At 43.3% G+C, this 22,878-nt stretch overlaps 2 protein-coding genes and 1 long non-coding RNA gene across 5 annotated transcripts in view; 2 read left to right on the top strand and 1 right to left on the bottom strand.

Annotated features, from left to right (window-relative positions):
* Positions 1-7,076, top strand: part of clcn5b (chloride channel, voltage-sensitive 5b) — a 30,911-nt gene extending 23,835 nt beyond the window's left edge. For all 3 annotated transcript variants that reach the window (XM_076028036.1, XM_076028035.1, XM_076028034.1), the window contains 3 exons: positions 305-410; positions 526-742; positions 5,940-7,076. In XM_076028036.1, coding sequence (XP_075884151.1) covers positions 305-410; positions 526-742; positions 5,940-6,030 — 414 coding nt within the window. In that variant the 3' untranslated portion in view covers positions 6,031-7,076. The remainder of the gene's footprint in view (positions 1-304; positions 411-525; positions 743-5,939) is intronic.
* tnfsf10l (TNF superfamily member 10, like) overlaps positions 1-22,878 on the bottom strand; it is a 319,815-nt gene that overhangs the window by 244,940 nt on the left and 51,997 nt on the right. The window lies entirely within an intron of this gene.
* On the top strand, positions 12,992-14,695 carry LOC142889248 (uncharacterized). Its single transcript, XR_012926821.1, has 3 exons — positions 12,992-13,102; positions 13,286-13,363; positions 14,230-14,695. It is a non-coding gene; the product is annotated as an uncharacterized LOC142889248 (long non-coding RNA).

Raw genomic sequence — 22,878 nt, 5'->3', positions numbered from 1 at the left:
GTCACGGAAAGATTTTTTTTTTGTTCGTTTACACGTCAGCAGATGTAGCGTACGGGGTCATGTGACCAGTTCACTGACCAGTAAAAATGGCGCGTTATGATTGGATCGTGGAGGAGATGGAATATATATATATTTTTTTTACAAGTAATCAAAGAGAAAAATGCAACATACATATACATTATACACATTTAGTATGTATTTGTATCTGCCATAATACTCAGTCAAAACATATAAGAAATAAGAACCTTTGATTTGTCCTCCTGCATTAAATATAACACTTATTAATAATATTATTTCTCCTCAGGCTTTAGTGGAGGGAACTCGCTACAGTGGCTTCCCAGTGGTCGTCTCTGCCGAGTCCCAGAGGCTTGTGGGATTTATACTCAGGAGGGATCTACTCATATCCATCGGTAAGAAGCGCTGCTCAAACAAGTGCCATCCATTGCAGGAGGAAGAACCTCGACTAACCCGCCCCTCCTCCACCTCTCCCACCTCCTCCACTCTCTCCGTCTCCTCCACTGTCAGACAACGCCAGGAAGCGGCAGGAAGGCATCGTCAGCGCTTCCAAGGTGGTCTTCTCCGAACACTGTCCCGCCCAGGCGCCAGACGCTCCGCCGCCCCTGCGCCTCAGAGGCATCATGGACCTCAGTCCCTTCACCGTCACCGACCACACGCCCATGGACATCACGGTGGACATCTTCAGGAAGCTCGGGCTTCGTCAGTGTCTGGTCACACACAACGGGTGAGAACCGACACGAGATCTCGACAAGAATGTGTCTTTTTCAGAGTGGAGAAACCCTCTGAAAGAAAGAGAGAAAGTGTTTTTTTTTTTTTTAAAGGTCCAGTGTGTAAAATCTTGAAGGAAGTCCACCCGACAGTGCGTTTCGTATTCAGTGCGCTGTCGGGTGGACTTCCTGAAAAAATGGAACTTAACAGGGAGCAAGACTCTTATTGCTCTATGTATATTCTTATATATTCATATATATAAATATATATGAAATGTCAAGAATAAAGTGGAAAGGTTCTGCGCACAAGCCTCGTGGAGAACTTTGGTTTTTGCCAGTTTCCTGTTCACTTCGACTTTATTCATGAAATTTCGACTGAGAACTGGAAACTTAAAAAAAAAAAAATCTCCCTCTTGTAATATTTTCTTTTCTTCTTGTGACCTTAATCCTCAATTGTACACAGTTGCAACAAGAAGAGATTAAAAAAAGAAAAATCAATATAATTCATTCAATTTCAATCATAAAATCGAGCCATATTTCACACTGGACCTGGAAGACGTAGGGGAAGAGCCAAGCGTTGGCCGGAAGTTATCGCTAGAGAAAGTAAAAGAAAACAGCACCTGTTGCTCGACACCAGTGGAGCCACTTAATGGACGGTAGGTCTGACCCGCGTGTCGACTTGCGAGGGTTTCTGTCTGAAAAAAAGACGTCTCGTCCCAGTGATGAACGATGTTTGCCAAGAGAACACAAACCGGGTGAATCTCCCATGCTTTGAAGTGGTGGCTGTGTGAGTTATCTCCGGGAGACTTGGTGCTCGCCAAGGGGACGATGGAGCGGTAAATGGATGTGTAGGAGAGCTGCGGGTATACTTTGGCTGTCAGCTGGTGCATTAGAGGGAATCACAGGAAGGAGGCCGAGAGGAGTTTGGGGAGGCGGACACGGCCAGCGAATGGAGGGAGACAAAAAAAAAAAAGAAGCAATTTCTCCCCAGATGGCTGCTGACACCGAGCTCATTAGCCGCACATTCTCACATCAATCTTACCGCCGAGTCTCCAGCTTTGTGTATTTGTTGAGAAAACACCTTTTAACCTTTTGACACAGTAATCGCACACATGTATGTTGCTATTAGGGCCGCAACTAATGATTATTTTTGTTGCCGACGAAGATTAGTCACCGTCAGTCGTGATGATGATCTCCTTTATTGTCACCGCCTGTTTTGGACTTCTGTTGAATCGAACTCGCTTCAATCTCCACGCCTGTGTGTTTGACTGTTGTACTCTTGACAGCATGTTTTTACACAAATACATCGATGACACACAACGCATTCATAATTCATTAAGGTTAAATGCAATGTTTATCACAATTAAAAACCTTGAATATCGTCCTAATAACAGTTGATAAGTGCAAAATGAAAGAGTGTTACAATTCAGTATAAACACTGGTATTGACAGGGGCCGTAATCGTCTAAATACTGCCGTAAAGTTGCATTTGCCTCTTGTGAACTATCGTTCGCGGAGCAAACTCGTGCCATGATTTTTTCGATGTCGCGGAAGCAGCAGCCATAGCAGAGAATCTCTGGATGCAGCCCGAGACAAAGGAACAAACATTTTGCGGTTCTGGCACTGGGGTTTAGTTTGTAAAACGAAGCAACGGGAAAAAACAAACAAAACCCATCCTTCCTCAAGACAGTTGTGTTGCTTCCTAGTGGTGTGGGTTAGCTGAGGAGCGGAGGAGGTTACGATGTGCTTTGAAGGTTTGTATCAAAGAAAAGAGCATGAAAGAAACGCGTGGAAACGTCACTGACCGCTGTGTTCTTTGTGGTCGGATTCCTGCTGATCACAGGCTCTGGATCCGCTGCTTTTATGTGGAAGTGACTGTATTAAGAAGGCCTACAGCACACAAGACGGCTGTTTAAAAGTAAAAGTATCACTTGAAGATCCAGTGTGTAAAATTTGGCGCGATTTATGATTTTTTTTTATATTGGTATTGCCGTCTTGCCCTGAATACAAAACATGCAGTCAGATGGGCTTCCTTAATTTTTTATTTTTTATTTTATTTTTTTTTATTTTACACATTTGGACCTTTAAAAGAAGGCATGTGGATAGCAGCGGTATGAATATAATTAAGATTTCATGGTAAATCTATGTATGGAAATAGTTTCTGAGTACCTATAAGCTTTCTAATAGTCATGAATTTCTTTCTTTCTTCTCATGTTCATTTATTTCAAACACATATTAAATACTGAACGATTTGTACATACAAAAGAAAGACGCAAAATCATTACAGAACAGCACAAAAAAGAACGTGAATAATTTCCTGCCCCTTTTTAAATATTCTTCAGTTTGTAGCGAAAACTTGCCAAATATTGCTACACAGATATCCATATAAATACATAATATATAAACACCCATATGAATATATAACATATATACACTACATAAATATCTATATAAACATGAAAAAAAATCCTACATACATATCTTTATAAATATAATGTAACACAATATTACACGATATAATATTATATAGTATAATATATATGTATGTGCTACGCAGATATCCAAATAAATGCATAATATATACACATACATGCTACATCATTATCCCCGTGAATATATACCATACACTTGAGTTTGTTGCAATATTACAATCAACACAATTCTATTCATAGAGGTGAGTCGTGTTGAAACACACTTGTCCTCATTCTCACACCACTGTCAACAAGTCTCTCTGTGGACCAGCTTAGCTTCATTTATAAATGGATTCTCTCAACACCACACATGATCCTCTTGCAAGCTGCGTACAAGCTGCTGCAGTAAAAGTCATCAGATTGAACTGCTTGTTGTCAAGCGGAGCTGAAGCCTTGAGGACGCGTGAAACCGGTGATTTCGGCAAACTCATTGGTTAGTGGGCCGGAGATGACCTGGGGACAAATGATGTCGCTTGCATTTCCATCACCCCTAGAGTTGTGCAAAACCTAAATATCGCAATGAAAAAGCTGGTGATGGAAACGGCTAAACTTGGCCAGAAGGTTTTGACGCTCTCATGAGGTGGTTTTTCCACACGTATCCATATCGAGGTGTATCGCAAAAGTGTCATGGAGAGACTTTTTTTTTTTTTTTTTGGCATTTGCACGTCAGCGTACGTGACGTACGGGGTCACGTGACCAGTTCACTGACCAGTGAAAATGATGCGTTATGTTTGGACGGAGGAGGAAACGGAATATTTTTCACAAGTCATGAAAGAGAAAAATATAACGGGTAATGAGAGAGAAGGGCTTCATGGGGTCTTGCAGGATGAGATTTGACGATTGCAATTGTACTATGTTGAAATTTTCAAAAAAATATTGCTTTTATTTTGCGAAAAACTCTAATGAAAATGCAGCTACTTATTATGCATTTAGTTGGACAGATTTATTTTGCAAATGGGAGAAAAATAAAGATCTTGATGTTCTCTGCGCTGCTCTCGTTTCTCTCACTGTCTCGTGCACGTCAGGCTGCCGCTGCCGCTCCGGCAGGGTCGACTTTTACTCGCGGCTCCGCACATTTCTTTTGTCTGGGTTTGTTTCTCTTCGACTTTGGTGCGTTTTCTCTTTGTTTTGCCAGATCATGCGTCGTTACCAGAGGGTTAACTGTGAAACGAGGCAGGATTATGGCCGCAAAACATTTCCTGAGCCTTGAAATTTCTGAGGAGTGTGGTTATTGTTACACGGTATCATATTTTCTCTCTGTGTATTTGTTTACCCCGTTTCATGGGCAGTCAAACTCCAATGTGCTGGCTTACGTGGTAGAATCAGCACTGACGGATGTGGGGTTTGTCTTTGATTTTGCTGTCATCAGTTCCCTGGTGATCTCTGGCCAGTGTGAGTAGAATTAGGGCCTTTTAACTAACGCTTGATTGGGCTTCAATCAGGATGAATGGCTCCCGGGGGGTTCGTTGGTTGCGTGCCCAGCAACTTTCCCATCTGACACAGCACAGTCCCGTACAGCCAGGGCAGCTGGACACAATGTGCGAGTGGCCGATGTGCTGTTCTCCCTGTTTCAAGTTAGCTGGTGGTAAAAATGGTTTTGAAGTCAAAGCTAAGGTGAAAACTCCATAGTGTTGCTTCATAGTGTCTGCAGAGATGGTAGCTGTGGACTGGGGATCAGTTGTTCACGTTTGCGTTGGCTGAAAAACAAAGACGTGGAACAATGTTTTTAGATTTGGGTAGTGTTGTCGAACTGGAGACTGGTCTTGGTCTCCAGACCACTTTTTTAAGGGTCTCGGTCTCGTCTCGGACTCTGAGGCACTTTTCCTGGGTCTCGTCTCGGTCTCGGACTGGACGGACTGGACGGACTGGGGATTTTTGATCAAAACCAGTCAAAACTCAGTCAACACTGTAATGACACGATAATAACAGAAAATAATCCAGCTGCTTCCCTTTCACGCTGTGTTGGCGACACCCAGAGTGACACCCTGTCACCTTATTCCCAGTTCATTTATTATTTTTTTTTAATTTTATGAAGCATATAAAAATATATATATATTTTTTTTTAATGGCTCGAAATAGTTGGCAAAGCAGCAAACTGTTTGAGAAAATGATTAAAATGTACCTTGTTGAAAACAGATGTTACTGGTCATTTTTTTCCTGTTGTGTTGTTATTTTTCTTTGATTTATAAAGTCTTGGTCTATTTTTACAATATCTTAAAAACTCTTCTTTTCCTCACACACCGTGATGATCCAGTTCTGCTGGACTTCTTTGCCAACATATTAAAAAGTGCAGGTTGTACACACGTTTTTAGTTTAATTACCAAACCAATGACTTGCTTGTCCCCCCCCCCCCCCCCCATGAAGACCCACAGTGCCTGGCCAGTTCAGTCAGTGTGTGCTGGACGCCGGTGCGTCACTCAAAGGTCCTGGCAGTGTCGGCCAGAACACCGTGGCGATGCCTGAGCACGAGGATACAAACAAGTGTCAGGCTGCACTGCAGGATATAAAAAGAAACGGTCGTCGGCTCCCACTTCTTTATTGACGTGAACCTTGGAGGAACCAGGCCACCTCGGCTGTGTTTGCCTTCCTCCTCTTATCTCCCGCTGCCAACCAGCCTGACGGGCTGGGAGCCACAATAACACTGAGCGCTGCTGCTGCAGCTACGGCAGCCTGGTGCGTCTGTGAACCTTTGGGCTTTTTATCCCTGAACTTTGTTCTCCCTCGTTGTCTTTGGTGTGTTTCAGGAGGCTGCTGGGCATCATCACCAAAAAGGACATTCTGAAGCACATGGCGCAGATTGCCAACAGGGACCCCGACTCCATCCTGTTCAACTGATGATGAACCTCACCTCTCTGAAGCTCCCTAAGAGGGGCGGAGCACCAGCTGGTCCACGGCGAAGAAGCCCAGCAGAAGACACCTTCACCTCATCAGCTTCCTCTCTGAAGGCTCTCCAGCAAAAAGCCCAGAGTTCCTGGATCTTCCTGCACTAAAGACTTCAAAGGAGTTCAGGTTCAAGGTGTTTTGTATTATTATTTTTTTGGACGTTGGGGAGAGATTGCGCCATACGGTTGGCGGGGGGGGGGGAATAAAAAAAAAAATAAAAAAATGAAGTCATCTTGACTGACGGGGCAGTTTGAAGTTCAAAATGACCCTGAAGGATCCGGTACACGGCGGCAGACACACATCTGCTCCCTTCAGCTCGGTGCTTCTCCTGTTTTTGTATGATTATTTCCTTTTTCCTCAAAACGTGAGAAATGTGCTAACTGTCCACCACCTCGCCTTCGTCTCTTGAACACTTTCAAAAAAGAGGTGGGAAGAGCTGATCCGCTGTTCTACATACTGACAGGAGGAGAAATGATGAGATTAGGGGAGATAAAGGCAGGTTGGGGGGGGGGGGGGGGGAGCTCCGCGCCTGCCCTGCGGGCCTCACTGCACGCCCAGACACGGCTCTCTGAACCAGGGTTGATGGATGCTCCGACCACCCCTCCCCCAAACCCCACCCCCACCCCCACCCCCACCCTCCACACTCTGAGGTTTTCCTGTAGCCCCTGGCTGAGGCACATGGGAGTGTGAGAAACGGATCCGGCGTGCACACTTTACACTCCATAAAGACTTGGAGACAGCCTGGGAACTCCTCAGGAAACATCCTTTGTCATCTAGACTCCTGAGATGAAGGTCTTTGATACGGCACGCTGAGACACCAGCCTGGGAACTGGGCGCTGACGGTGTCCTGAGCCGTCATCTTCTCTCCAAGAAATCCGACCGACTGCAGAACGACGGTTGGATGGCGGCGCTGCAGCTGCAAAAGAGAAAAAATCTGGACACCTCAGTTAATTTATGTAAATGTGAAATTGTTTGTCTCATTAAATTATTTCACTGACCTAAGCGTTGTTGTTGTTTTTTTGTTTTGTTTTTTTTTTGTGTTGTTTGTTGTGTCATGAAGTCTCTGTTGACCTTTCAGGACCTTTGACCTCTTGGCTTTTCATTCTCCATTCAATGTACATTCACACACACACACAAACACACACACACACACTCTGGAGCAACTTTGTACATGCGATTTATACTCTGACAGTAAGAGTGACATGAAATGTTGAATGAATTCAAAGCAAAGTTCAGCATTTATTTCTTTCAAAAGATGAAAAAAATAAAATCAATCCAGCGATCTTTATTGATCGTGACTAAACAAAGCTGCTTGAAGCCTGGTTAAGTCATCGGAAGAAAGGAAGAATCTCCCAGCAGAAGATTGAAGAGAGGATTTCAGGAAATACTTCCCTACAAACAGTTTATGTATTATTTTCCCTTGAAGGAGGCTCAGGGATTTTGCGTTGGTCTCCTCAGCTGCCCAGACAGATCTGTCAACTGCTGTCAACGCCCTCGTTTCCACGCTCGTTCGGGAAATATGGAAGTCCTGACAGTCAAGAGTTTATTCTCCTCTTTCCATGAAACATTTTTCATGTTAGCTCTGAAAAAGGGATGTAAACCACCTCAAGCAAGCTAAGAAGAAAAACCTTGGTGGAAGCGCAACTTTTTACTTAATGCATTTTCTAACAGGCCTCATGGAATTAAAGAGAACGGGACCGGGGGGAAAAAAAATGCAAGAATTGGGAACAGGTGTAGAAAATTCCTTTCTGCGGTTTCTTTTTATCGCCATGCAGTTTGCCAGGTCTATTTAAAAAAAAGAATAATTTTCTAAAAATACTGTAGACACTGTGAAGGCTTTCGTTCCCACTGGGAACTCGTAAGGTTTGACTTGTGCTTTTTCCGCTCCGCGAGATTTATGCGTTCGCTCAGTCGCTCTGATTTCTCACTTCCTCTCGCCCAGCAGCAGCCTCCCTCTGCTCCCACTGAAACACTGCGGCAGTGCTGAGAAATGTGTCAGTCTGGACACCAAACGGCAACAATTCAGAATAATTTGCTCTTTAACCACGGCAGGTGACGATCATTTCAGTTGCGTTCGCCTTTCGCTCTCAATGCTCTGCTTTTCAGACGGGGCTGGACACTGATGGCCTCTCACTGACAGCAGACGAGGTGAGTATGAGGAGGTATTGGAACTGCTGAAGAACGGAATGTCTTCCGATGGAGAGAACTCACCGGTCAAACCTTTCCAGATCAAATTGACTCTCAGTAAAAGGTGTGGCGATGATAAATGTTTCCCTCCGCAATTCCCAATACCTCCTCACGACAGTGCAGCAACATATCGTGGTATTATGCTTCCTCGTCATAGCCAGTGACTGATTCTGAAAAATCAACAGGCAATTATATTTTGTGTCATATTTTTTGTTATAAAACGTGAGAAAATAACTTCCACAGAACTAATGAAATCAATTAGTTTAAGCAACAATCTGCATGGTTCTCTTCTAAATGTTAATCATTTTGATGATTTCTTGAATTGTGATGGGAACAGCTGGCTGCACTGTGAGTTAGTCTGCTAACTTCCCAGCACTCCCATTAAAACACACCAGTCCAGTCCACTCCCTGTTTGGCCTGCGCAGCTCAAACCAGCAGTCGACAATCAGTCGACAATCAAATCGAGTTTATCGAATCTGGAATTGTCAACTCAAGAAGTCAGTACACTCTATTACATCTTCGAGAAAAGACATTAAAATACCTGCCTGCAGATGCCAGTGAAGCCAGTGTGGTTCTGCTGCAAATTTCATTTGGTGTGCCTGGTTTGATGTGTGCAATTATATTTGGAGCATATTTCCTCAGCTAATTAACGCCGGTCAAAGTTAGCAATATATACGTCTGCTGTCTCCTCTCATCTCAATGATTTGCATCCTTTGACGTCATTTTACTTTTCTGCAGATCATCAAAATCAACTTTTGGAAGAATGTTGCTGCACAAGAGGCATCGTGCAACACTGAGACCCTTTTTCTCGTGCAAACGTTTCCTCTGTAGGTTTCAACCTGCTCCAATGCTCCTCTCAGAGTGCGAGAATTCTCCGTGTCTCTATTATTCCATCTGTTTTTAGTTGCGGTGTTGCAAGACAAAGCTTTTATGAATTAATCGCGGCCAAAGTTTTTATTTACGACATGCAATGATTGCCAAGGAGCTAATAAAAGTCATGTGTACCTTGTTACTGAATCAAAAACTATTCAGCAAGTCAGTGAAAACGTGGTTCAATTACATATCTTCAAACCTAGTCGGAGCAACTGGTTTAAACTGCCGCGTGTCTGATGTGCTCTTGACATTTTTGGGGTATTGATTTACTCTTCCGTAAGAATAATAAACAACTTACTTTAACTGTCATTTGCCAGGTTGATTTTAAGAAAACTATTTTGAGAAGTTCAATTTCTTCTTTATCTTCAGTATGTCCGCGCTCTTAGCCATTCTGGATATGTTGTATCCATATTATTTTTCAAATATTTGAGGTGTCGCTGTAAGACTTCACAAGAAATGTATTTTGTGTAGAAGTTAAACTGGCAGTTTTATTACGTTCAGTTTGATGGTCCACTTCCAATTCCCAAAAACATTGGCCACATTTTAAAAATAATAATGATAAGCAGCGAAAAACTGCTGCAGCATTACCACAATAATCAGCTGTATGTAAACGGCTGGTTTCAGCGTGGTACGACTGCAACATGCCAGTTGTCATTATTCGCACTTGGTGTGTCAGTTGACATGGCAGTAATGCCAGAAGACGATGAAGAGCTGAAAAAGTCGGTCTTTCATGATCAATTCAAAGTGAAAAGATGAATGATCTGTTGAGAGAACTGAGGACTGGAGCCCAAGAGGTTTTATTTTCCCCTTTCTCACATGTTGGCAACTGAAAAAAAATCTTAATGCGCTAAAAAATAATAATAAATCAATCTGTATCATCAGAACTTTCCAGAGAAATACAATTTCTAAAGTCAAAATTAGTTTTTTTAAATTAAACACACAGCGTGCATGAAAGGCGTCTATTACCAGCATGTTATTTTGTGCTTATTATCATGAGTACAGCAGCATTCTGTTTGAGCAGACACACACACACAAGCAGCAGTGAAGTGAAGGCTTAACTCTGAGATCAAAACGATCATCTTGTCTTCATTGAGAGATGACTCTTATTTTCTTTTGTTCAGACAAATAAGTAGAGATGTAAGAGACCTGCTTGACTGTCAAGCAGAGGACGTCTTTATTTGTCTGAACAAATGAAAATAAGAGTCATCAAGGAGAAGGATCTTCATCAGCAGATGTTTTATCATCGCTTTAACCCACATTCATGCTTTTGATCACAACCCACACAATTGTTGTACGTTTATGGATGTCATAGCTTAAACTCTGGAGCAGTGCAAGCGGGTGACCCCGGTCGTGTTTGTGTTAACGTTACCGAGCCCTCCGGGTTAAAGGTGCCATTCCTGACTCATCGTCCAGAACACCGGATAGGAGCTCATTATGCTGCTCAATAATGTCTGAGAGTCTGTTGAGGGGGCGAATGTTTGCATATGGACTCAATTTTTGGACGTCTGTGTTTCTGTGTGTGTGTGTGTGTGTGTGTGTGTGTGTGTGTGTGTGTGTGTGTGTGTGTGTGTGTGTGTGTGTGTGTGTGTTCATGCATGACTAGGCTTGTGTGAGAACAGGGAAGTGTGTGTGTGTGTGTGTGTGTGTGTGTAGGGAATGTGAGTGCGTTGTAACCGGTTTGACTCAGTGCTCCTGAGTTCCTCTCGCTGAGGCTTCACATGGGGCTCGTGTTACTGCTCTGCTCACGCCTCCTGCATTTTCATACCTCAGCGTGCATGCGCGCGCGAACACACTCAACACACACACACACACACACACACACACACACACACACACACTTGTCCGTTTTAATTGTATTCATGTTCCAATTCCATTTTGATTCAATTCAATTTCTTTTTGGTTTTTAATGTTTTTGTTTCTCCATGAAATTTATTTTATTTTATTTCTTTTGTCCCATTACTCAAACCATAACAATAGTCTGGCCTAAATTCAGAAAGTGAAAGTTTTACCCTCACGACAAAGTTGGGGGGGAAGCGAAGACCAGACAACATGTAGCGCAGACAATGGCATCTTTATACACACACACACACACACACACACACACACACACACACACACACACACACATTGCCCTTCCATTTGCTGCATTTGTCTTGACTTTCCTCCTGTGTGTTAGTTTTGCTGACTTGCTTCATTGTTCCTCTCTGAGTTGTGTTGCCTTGTTAAACCTCCTGCTTCTCTCCTGTATCACTCCCGCTGTTCCCAGGCCTGTCTGTCTGACTCGGGGCGCATTGCGCGGCAGTGAAAGCATGTGGATGCGGTAATAGGCCAATTCAAAGGTGTCACCCGACACCCCCAAGTGTCAAGTCTCTTCTGCCTCGTTTTGCATGTCAGGTATGTGGAGGAATGACGTGTGTGTGTGTGTGTGTGTGTGTGTGTGTGTGTGTTTTGTGTTGCAAGGCACAAGCTCATCTGCTTCACAGTGCTGCTGCCTCGGTCCCACCTGAGGTTACGAGGTGAAGGTTCTCACAGATTCAGCCGCAGCTCCTGTGACATGGAAACGTTGCGTTGACCTTGAGTTACCAAATATTTCCACCAGGCTGAAGCCAATGTCATCATAAAAGGTGTCTTAGATTGATTGATTATGTTTTATTTTTTTCATTCTCATAATCCGTTATTTGGCAGTGGAAGAAGAAGAAGACAAAGAAGAAGAAGTTATTAACATACAACAGCAAGACGTTTACGTATGAAATAATTGTTCAAAGTAACTGTTGATAAATATGGCTGTGTGTGGTTACATGGATACGGTAAGAGCGACTTTAAAGTGTTCAGATTTATATAAAATCAGGGTCTTGGAAGACGTTTCCAGTCAGAGTAACAACTTCCAACAGAATAATCTTAAAATGATGAGGACATTCATTTCCTGTTTGCACATCAAGACATCAGTAAGACATGAGTGAGGAACTTCTCACTTGCCATGACGACAGTATGAAAGGTCGCTGCATGGAGCCAAGAAACAAAACCACTTTAACCTCCTCAGGTAACCACCGCCAGCAACAACAACAACAACAACCAGTCTGTATCATATTTATTACCATATCATTGTGTGTGATGATTTGTCTCAGAAACACACACCAAACATCCCAAAGCCATCCATCCGTCTTCTGGCCCCACCCACTCCTGCACTCAGGGGGGGTCTGCTGGAGCCTCTCCCAGCTGTTGGGAGTGAAGGCACGGTGACACCCTGGATGAGTCACCAGTTCATCACAGGGCCTCATAGAAAGACAAACACACACACACACACACACACACACACACACACACACGGACAAGTTGGAGTTCCCAATTCATCTCACATGCATGTTTTTCATAGGCAAAAATAGCACAGCAGCTTCTATTGACAGCAGTCATATTGATATTTATATTTTGTCAATTTGAAGATTTTCTGCCCATCCCATTATGGACGTTTAATGATTCAGTCACAGCGCTTACAGACCTTCAAGCAGCGTATTGAGCCTTTAGTTTACAGTCCAATGTGAAACACCTCATGTTTAGCTCCGAGCTAACACTGTTGTTTAGTGTCATGTTGTGTTAATAGAATGTGCATATCTTGTTTGTTTCTTCTTAGTCTACAAATATATATTTTAATTTATTATATTTCTTTTTTATTTTTAATCAATATAATTGTTACTGTAATTATGCAACTTTCCAGAATGTGGGATTAATAAAGTCTTCTTCTTCTTCTTCTTCTTCTTCTTCTTCTCCTTCTTCTTCTTCTTCTTCTTCTGTTTTGGAATCCACATTTGGAAGCAGACAGACACATGGTGACTTGGAGGTGGAGCATCGCTGTGCTGAGGTTCCGGTGCCCTTTGTGACATCACCGTACAGGATGACCGCCAGAACTGCATGGTTTTAGTGCACACTTAAGGATCTGTTGACAAGTTTGGTGCTATGGGATGTGAATGTGATCAACAAGGAAATCCAGAGAGTCGCCGTAATGCAGTTAAGCAGTAATTGAATGGTTAGACTCATGGAGAAAAGAAATACTATAAGCCCCTGAATAAACTGAAGTCTGATCCCAAGCACACAACCTGAACCCCCAGTCGTGCTTACACCTTTACTTGTTATTCACCTTTTGAGATTTCAGGTCTATTTTCCTCTGGCGGTCCTGGATGGTAGTAGAGGTCGCAACTTGGGGGAGTTTTCAAAAGGAATCGCTGATTGGGTGACACACACACACACACACACACACACACACACACACACACACACACACACACACACACACACACACACACACACGCAGGCACTGCTTCCTATTAAAGAGCCCCTGAGGCTGCGACTTTAAGTCCTGCTGATCAAAGTCAAAATTTAAAGAGGTGATAAGGACCTGATTGGATGCAGGGTTTGCGGTCATGTAAAAGAAAATACTGAAAAAGCCGACTGAGGTTGCCTGTGCGGTGCCTCAACATCTCTGTGTTCTGTCTGGAAGCCAGACAGTCCAATAAGTGGTTCAATGGTCAATGGCTCGCATCTATTTTTGTGTCAATCTCTGAACTCTGGACACCAATTTTAAGCAGCATTTGCACAGATCTGAAAAATCAGTTTCAGAAACGCAGTGGGACGGAGCCAGTTTCTATCCCCAAGCCAGGATGTAATCCCATTTCCACTCCTTCATAAATATGGAACACATGCATGACTTATACTACTTTCAGTCAAGCTTACATTATTACCTTCCAACAACTTGTATTGTTTGTAAAGGGTCTAAAGTGTCTGGGACAGACAAGTTTCCAAAGAGGAATTAATCAGTGACTTTTACAAACTCTGATGTCTCTAAAGTTGTTCCAAGCCAGAGAGGCTGAACTGAACTGAATCTCTTCCCATTTAGGCCTGAAGACGGATCTGCCTGGTGCTTCAGCCATAGCATTATGTCATGTAAATAATAATATCATAATAAGGCAACAGCAAACAAATTCATGTTTTGTGGCATTGATTGATTGATTGATTGATTGATTGATTGATTGATTGATTGATTGATTGATTGATTTGACATCAGATACTCTTCCTGATGCCACCCTTGCATTTATCCAGGCTTGTGGACCAGCACAACGATGACACTCTCAGAGCGCCTCCTTGAGACTGCATTCTTGGTGACACCTGCTGAGGATAGAACCTGGGCCCACCAGTCTGACGGTGAGTCGTTCAAAGCAAGAGAGTCATTTTGTCGACTTGCGAGTCCTGATTCCTCGTCTCTATCAGATCGTTCACCGTCTCCTGCAATTTTTACCGTTAAAAAAAAAAAAAAAAAAAAAATACAAATAATTTATTAATTTTTTATAGAAGAATTTATTACTTGTAGTCAAGGCTGAGGGTTAAATTGATTCATTTAACTAATTCAATTGATTCAATCAGTGTATTAGCCTTGTCAGACCCCCAGTCTGAAGACCCCCCAGCCAAGTTTCAAGGTGGACACGAAGTTGACCCAAAAGGTTTCCCTCTGTGATCCCACTCACTTTAAAGCATCAAACATATCCTGAAAGTTGCTCCTCTTACCATCACTAAAAAAAAACACCCTCCAGCTGTGGGCAACAGGCCCTTCGCATTATGAAAATCATCTGTATCTGCTGTGTTGAAGCTCTTTAACGCACCTCGCAGTGGGGCTGTTAGAAAAACAAGCGTCCGACTGTTTGCGGCGGCCTCAGTCTCAGCTGTCACTCAGGCGGCCAGCAGTGGACCACTGCGGCCGCTCCGCCGTTCGCTCGGCCTATCACTGGCGTCCATCCGCGTGCACACTGGAACTTTCTATCCTGCCTGATTTGTTCCAGTCTCCCCTGGGCTCTGGTCTGCGGTGGTCCGCTCTGCGTTCTCATATCTCTGACTTCAGTTCTGCAACGTTGGCCAAGATTTCGAGATTTCGGTGCAACCTCTGGTCGAGTGTGCTTTCATACTTCTTACACTACCAGTCTAAAGTGTGGACACGTCCTTCTGATGTCATGGTTTGTCTTTCATTTTCATGACTGTTTACATTGTAGATTGTCACTCAAGGCATCAAAACTGAACACATATGGAAGATGTATTCAAGTATAACAAGTTTTATATTTTAGATGATCTAGAATGGCCACCCTTCATATAAAATATATACAACATAACATATTCAGCTATTTAACATTTTTTCCTTTTGCCACATTAATCCACGTATCTTGGTCATACATTTGATGTCTTCAGTGTGTACCTACAGTAGTCAAGATAAAGAAGAAACAGGTGTGTTTATGTTTTAATGCTGGTGCAACATGAGGCAAATACTGACGCTACAGCATCTTCTTCTGGAGCATCTGCCACTAAAAATATCCAGATTTGATTTATTAGTCCATGGGATTGTATGATGATGTGAAGTCAGAAGCAGGTGAGTGCCACAGGATAATTGAATGCAGGGCTCACCAACTGTTTTGAACCAGAGAGCTACTTCTTGGCTACTGGGTCATACAAAGGACGACCAGTTTGTTACAATCTTCAGAATAACTAATTTTTTCTCAGTTTGCCTTTAGTTGTTTATTATTATTAATGATGCTCATCTAAGTGAAGACACTCGTCATATTCATTATTTCTCATTCACGTTTTTGACATTTCATGGACACACAACAGTTTTTAAATGTTCGCCTGAACCTCTCTGGACTTCATTGAAAGAACAGCGACAGAATAAAATTCCATTTTAGACTATTTTTTAGAACAGACCTGCGGGCCACTCATGTGGTCCTTGGAGGCTGTCGGGTGCCCACGCACACCGTGTTGGCGAGCCCCGGTTGAATGCGTCACCTAACAACAGAAAAACTGACTCAGTTTTGGAAAATTTTCCATGTTTTCGAGCATTTTCCCCCTTTGTTCCACATCTTCACATTAATTGACTTCCCACAAAATTCAATTTATCGACTTGTTCCTTAAAATGAACAAACACATCCCGTTCAACCCAGACATTTTTCCATGGGAAAGGTCCAACCCACTTCCCCATGAGTGATAGCGCTTTCCTCATCCTTAATTTCATCCAGATCGCGGGTGATGTATTTCATCCCTGAGACTCTTCATCTGTGTGAAACGGCGGCCACTCAGAGCCACACAGGCTTCTCTCATTCTCCGCCTCTCTGCGGGCCGTTTCCTCAGCTTCCTGCAGCACGGAGCTTTTGTGTGCCAAGAGAGAGCTGCTTTATGACCTTATCAAAGGCATACTAATGTTTGTTGCTTCGCTGCAGGAATAACTACATTGTTTGAGGTGCCCTGCAAGGTATTCTGATAGCGCCACTCCCTCTGATTCTGAAATTCCCTCTTCCAATGGCCGGTAGTCAGGGCATCAGGGTTGAAACACTAGTATTGTTCTCCTCAAAAATGCCTGTGTGTGTGTGTGTGCATTTGTGTGTGTGTGTGTCAGGTTGAGCGCTTGTCTGGCCCCACTTAGTCTCTTCAGGATGTTTTGCGTTGTGTGTGTGGGCTTTGCAGCGTTATAAAAACTAATTTCCTGGCCGGCTCTTAGGAAAACAGAGAACACGGAGTGTAATAATGCGGGAGACGCTGAGAGAGCAGCAGCACTGTTGATATGAAGGGTGTGTGGCAGCTTTATGATGGATGTGTCGCGTTGGTGTGTGTGAGAAAGGGGGTAGATGGGGAGGAGGAGGAGGAGGAGGAGGAGGGAAGTGGCGCAGTATGAGGAGAATGCTGATATGAAGATAACTACTGCGCGTAGGTGACGGCTTGGTGTGTGTGTGTGTGTGTGTGTGTGTGTGTGTGTGTGTGTGTGTGTGTGACAGGAAGGGTGGCTCTGTTATTGGCCGACCAGGTTAAGAAAGCCAAGAGGTCTTTTGTTAACGCTGCTAAGAAAACACAGCAGGTCAGAAACTATAAGATAAAGTCTTAAATGTGGCTTCTATATCACCCATGCAGTCGTTGTTGACAGATTGCTGTGCACTAGAATAGAATAGAAGGACTTTATTAATGCCACAGTGGGGAAATTTGCAAAATTACAGCAACGGTAGAGTGCAAAAAAGATGGAAAATTATATTAATAATGACGGCGCTCTTTTCTCTTCTTTTTTATTCTCTATTTCTGGCGTTAAAAAAATCAGCAGCATCTTAATATCAAGATGCTTCTTCTTGTTTTGTTTGTGGCCTGCATCCATTGGGCCATTGGGCCATAAGTTCTTCTAGATCATTGAAGTCCATAGTTTTAAAGTTGAAGACTTCAACACCAAGCCTGCCTCCAGAAGGCCAAGGACACACAGTGGGACGATGGCAAAAGATGTGAAAGTGGTTTTCCACAGGACCTCCAGCTAGCAGTCTGGTTAGAGAACTTATAGTCTGTGTCTCTTCTGTGCTGGGGTACCAAAGAATCCAGTCAAGTTCTTCCAGCTGTATTCCCCCAGGAAGGAGAACTTGTTGTCAAGCGTTGCTGTCTGCAGAATCTGTCCCAGTCTTCCAGCGTTATCACGAGGTTGCCCTCTGCTTCCCATCTTGTTTTCATGTCCAGGATAGGGTCTCCCTTTACATTCTGGAGAGCATGGTGTTGTCTAGAAGTGATTTTTTTTTAAATTTAATTTCATTTAAATGAATGATTTTGAAAAAAAAGAAAAAGAAAAAAAGAACAACAAAGAAACTAAACAAACTGATGTTTTAGACTTTCTGACCTAATCTGTCTTTTCTTTGTTGATCTTCAAAGCCATCTTCCTAAAGCGCGTCCATACGTCCTTGACAGCACCATCACTTTGTTCCTATGGGCGTGTCATGTGTGGATCAGTGGAGCATCTGCAAGCGCTTTACCACTCATCTCATCTCACACAACCAATGAAGTCATGGTCTCACCTCACATAAAATCAGTTGAAAATGCACCGCTGGGCTCTTTGATCACACTGAATCTAGTGTGACTTGAAGCTGTTGATATATAGATATATGTTTTATAACAAAGGTGTTTCACTCAGCTGTAGCGCTCCTGTAGCCTCACCCAACCAAGTTATTCACGACTCGCACTGCCCAGTGAGGGGCGTTAACTAGACCAAGGGAAGAATTTAATGGACTTACGTACTGATGTAGTGAATCAGAGTAACATTAAGACCAGTTCTAGTGTAACTTTTGAAAAAGGGGGAAGAGACTTTGTGATTCGCAGTCCCTCCCCCCGAGCAGACGATTGTAGAAGAGCAATGAAAGGATGGAGTGATAAATCCCTGTTGGCAGAGGTTTCCTGTGTCACTGACCGCACAATCAAGCCAAACACTTTGCACTAGTTCACATTTCCCTTCCAAATCACATCTTTGCTCATTTTCCAAATGAAACACACGTGTCGTGCCACATTTCTCACGTTTGCTGCAACCGCAGCTCCATCGGACAGGAATTATCTGGCGTGGGCCGCTGGGGCTGCAGGAGGTAAAACGCTTTGAGCTCGATCTGCAGGGATCAGTTGCTTTCTCTCTGATTGTGCAAAGTGCTTCGAGGTGCCTTTGTATTTGCTTTGGCGCTTTATAAATACAAGCTGAACCAAATGATTGGATACAGCAGCAGAAGATGTTGGCCAATGGGATGCACATGATGTCAATAACATGCTTCTACATTCTGGGCCATAGGCACCCGAACCGCTATCGCTGAATCGCTAATATGCCAGGAACCTATTGGACAAGTGCAGCGACAGACGTTTGAATATTTCATGGATTGAGAACAACTGGAACCTGGGCGAGTAGATGAAAAATCAAACCTGATGCTGAAATAGCTGAAATTGCTCCAATTTGTTCAGGATCCCTGCAAATCAAGGCCCAGTGCCAGTCACTACTGACCATCGGGAACATATCCCACTACGGCATTCATTTCACATTAACTCAAGCTTCTTTAATGTCTCGCTGATGTTTTGACATTAGCAGAAATTGGAACCATGCAGCTGTCAGAGCAGTCGTTGACAGAGCTGAGGCCTCCTGGAAAAGACAAAACAATAACATCAAGTTTTTCGGCGAACCTACTGTAATTCGTGTCTGACACCAGGAAATAGACTGAAAATTGAATATCCTTGGAAATGTGCCTGTGACGTGGCAAACAAAGGGCGATTAATCTTCTCTTGGTGCCTGGAAGTGATGGCTGAGTTGCTTACCCTGCTGAAGACGCTGGAATGTTTGTAACACAAGGGCCCACCAGCGAGCATCACATTCCAAGGCTAATATGCACATTTTCTGCTCCAAGTAAAATGCGTGTGTGATTTAAGAGCATGGAAGATGATGGAGGAACAACTGCAGGGATGATGTGGACAGAGTCAGAGACTGAAAGTTCTCTCAGGAATCCTCAGGAACCAACTCAGTGGTCTAGTGGTAGAGTGTCCGCCCAGAGACTGGTCTGGTAGGTTGAGGGTTCGGTTCCTGGCTGGGTCATACCAAAGACTGTAAAAATGCTAGCATTGTGTCCCTGCTTTCTATTCAGGGTTGGAATTTGGGGGTTGGATCAGCCAATGATTGCAGGGCGCGGCCCTGCTGCTGCCCTCCGCTCCCTCAGGGGATGATGGTCAAATTCCCTTCAGGAAGAGATAATCACTGGGACTTTAATCTTAGTGCGTTCACGTGTTGTACTAAAGTCATAATATAGTTGTGGCTGAAGTTGGAATTCCGGACAAAAAAAAACAACTTAAAAGAACTTCATAGAGTTTGCAATTCAATGTGACCGCCTCATAGAGACGGCCCATTTAGGAAGTCACAGTGCCGCAATAGCGGGGCAACAGGTACACGTTTCTGTACGTGCAGTATTAACAAATTTAAGAGGAACTCATGTTGAGGAACTCACCTTATGAATCTTGAACGTTGCCAGAAACAAAAAAATGTGAACGTGTATTAGTCAGAGAGCAGCTGCATGCTGCTTCTTGATGGTTCATCACGACTCTGCTCTTTCCATCACCACTTCTCCTGGGCCATGAGAGCACTGGGGACCAGTTCAGCTGTGTTGGGGTGGAGTGTACGTGTTCACCACTTTGTCACACACACACACACACACACACACACACACACACACACACACACACACACACACACACGCCTAACACGCATGTCTTTGGACAGCTGGATGAAGCTGGAGTACCTGGAGGGAACCCACAAAGACAAAGAACATCCAAACTCCACACTTGACACTCTCTGGCTGGCATTGAACCCACAACCTTCTTGCTGTGAGGTGACAGTAGAAACCACTGCACTGCTGTGACAACCTTTTCATGCCTGATGCCTGTGGTGATGGGGATGCTCCAAACAAATTTCGTTGTTTAACAATGACAATGAATAACTTGAAACTGAAACAAAGGAAACTAAAATACTGTGTTGTCTGTCAGTCATGACACCTTCTGGAAAGCTCCACTTGCTCACCTGGTTCTCCTTGACCATTTGCTTCATCCACTGCTGCTGATGAATGGTACAGTTATTAACTGCTCAAAGCTTTACGTCATATTTCTTGTTAGGCTGTTAGGGTTTTGTCGTGGACCAACTATTAATGTGGAAAACCTGAGCAGATTAGATGTCAAAGATGCTATAGTGAGCAACTGACAGCACCTCCAACTATGGTGCAAACATGTAGGTAAAGGTCCACATCTGCACAAGATCAGCGCTGCTTTATTCAATCTGACAGCTCTCAATTTGTACATTTCTGTGTTGGAGTATTCCTAATTGAATGTTGTGGTTCTTTGTGGTTCACTTACATAACATTGCGTAACAAAGAACAGATATTAAAACATTGCTTTAAGCTTGCTTGTTTTGAAAGTGTAATGCTGATGAAATCTTTTATTTTACAAGCAGATTAAAGTTGAGTAAATAACTCAGCAGTAAACTGCACATCAGATGTGGGTCGATTAATTTACGCACAAAACAAAACAAAACAATGACCGAGGCATTGTTTTGAACTGAATTGATCATTTCTATATATGTGTTTTGTGTGTGAACAAAAACACTACGAGAGAGAGAGAGAGTTATGAATAAGGAAGAAAAACAACAGAGTCATAGACATGCGACAAATACAACAACATTTATTTGTATTTTCCTTTAAATGCAATTCAGTTGATGCGTCTGTTTCAGCTCATTTATTCCATCGCACCGTACGTGTTGAGCAGGTTCAGACTCAGCTCTTACGACCAATGGTTCCCATCAAGAACGAGCACTGAGGTGACAGTGGCGAGAAAAAGGCACTAATAACAAAAAAATAATGAAAATACTGTAATTTACATGGACATGGACATAAATACTCACAAGGCTCTTATGCCTAGAGTAGTACACAGCAGTAGTACACAGCAATAGTACAGCAGTAGAGTATCATCTGGGTGTTAGATTCATCCCCATGGTGAAGCTTCAAAACATCATCAGAGATGTTGAGACCAGTACAAAGCTGAAAATGATATTTAGGAAGAATTATCCATTAAAAACAAAACAAGACAAGTAAAATTTCATAATGTATTGATTTTTTTTGCGTGCTGGTAGTTTGTGTGAAGGTCGCCAGTGCTCAGTAGCTTGACTCTGTGCCTCTGAAGTGGCGCAGCGAGAGAAATCAGAAGGTGCGGTCACATAGTGGGGCTGTAACTGCGGCGCATTGACTTTGAATCATGTTACGCTAAAGCGCTAAGTCATCGTCTTAATGGGAGGGTTTTATTTTGGGCGTGTGTCCATGTGCGTTTGATTCTGCTGCTCAGCTGGAATGATCATAATCATAAAAAATAGCAATAATAAAAAAAAAAAAGCTAGAATCATGGCTTATTGTGACTTATTCCTATTCAGCTCTCGCACACAACTCCCTCCTTGAAAAAGAAAAGAGTTGTAAAACACCGTTAATGCCTCGGCAATTCCTGATGACTGACGTCTAAATTAGTTTCATTCCGCATAATGATCCGGTTAAGCCTGTCAGTCTCCGCCGCTCACAGTGCAACCTGAGACCATTTAAGAGTCTCCAGCATTTGGGATGATTTTGGAGGCTGTGGGCCCACGCTGTGCAGGGAAGAGGCCTGTGGTGTTCATGACAGATGGCGGGAGCAGAGTGCCACGCTCGTGTGCTAACTGGAGGACTGGAAGCAAAGTGTCTCGTGTCGGTGCTGAGTAATGAGCACGCCGACGCTGACGTGCGCTGCAAATTAAAATCATTTGTTTTTTCTCGGATTTGATCCCAGTAGACCTGCCAGCGTCAGGCGTAGCAGCTGGGCAGCTGCTGGAATTCCCTCTGATTCTCAAACCATCGCAGGTACAAGATGGGAAGCACCGCCTCACTTGTGCGTGTCTCACTTCCTGTCTTTTTTTTTACGTTTAATTTTGCGGCCATTATTCTTCCCCGTGCGATTCATTCGTCAGGTTCCGAGTGGCAAAATGGGAACGTCTGATCCACATTACAGCCAGGCTTTGTTTCCAAAGTCATAAATGACAATGACTGTGTGAAGTTTTTCACTCAAATGCCAAAGCAATAACCGTTTATCAGATGGAGCAATCAAAACATCTTCAGCTTCAGCTAACTTCGTCCAGGCCTCAACTTGTGGCTGGGACAAAGATTCATTTATCTTCCTTCATGAATAAATTATAGTTAAGTACCATAATGGATGTGTAGCATGTGTATCAATACAGTGATGAACTGCGTTTGCGTTACCCCTAGAATTGCGCAAAACCCAAAATATCGCAATAAAAAAAAAAACTGCCAATGGAAAAACTTTAACTTGGAAAAACCCCCAAGCAAATTTCATTCTCTGGAAACACCTGCAGATTGCAATTGTGCTTTG

The sequence above is a fragment of the Nelusetta ayraudi genome, unplaced genomic scaffold (genome assembly GCF_046127955.1).
Source record: "Nelusetta ayraudi isolate G7.1 ecotype Tasmania unplaced genomic scaffold, CSIRO-AGI_Nayr_v1 ptg000022l, whole genome shotgun sequence".
NCBI lineage: Eukaryota > Metazoa > Chordata > Actinopteri > Tetraodontiformes > Monacanthidae > Nelusetta > Nelusetta ayraudi.
Note: the sequence above shows the minus strand (reverse complement) of the source record. Positions and strands in the feature narration are given on the sequence as shown.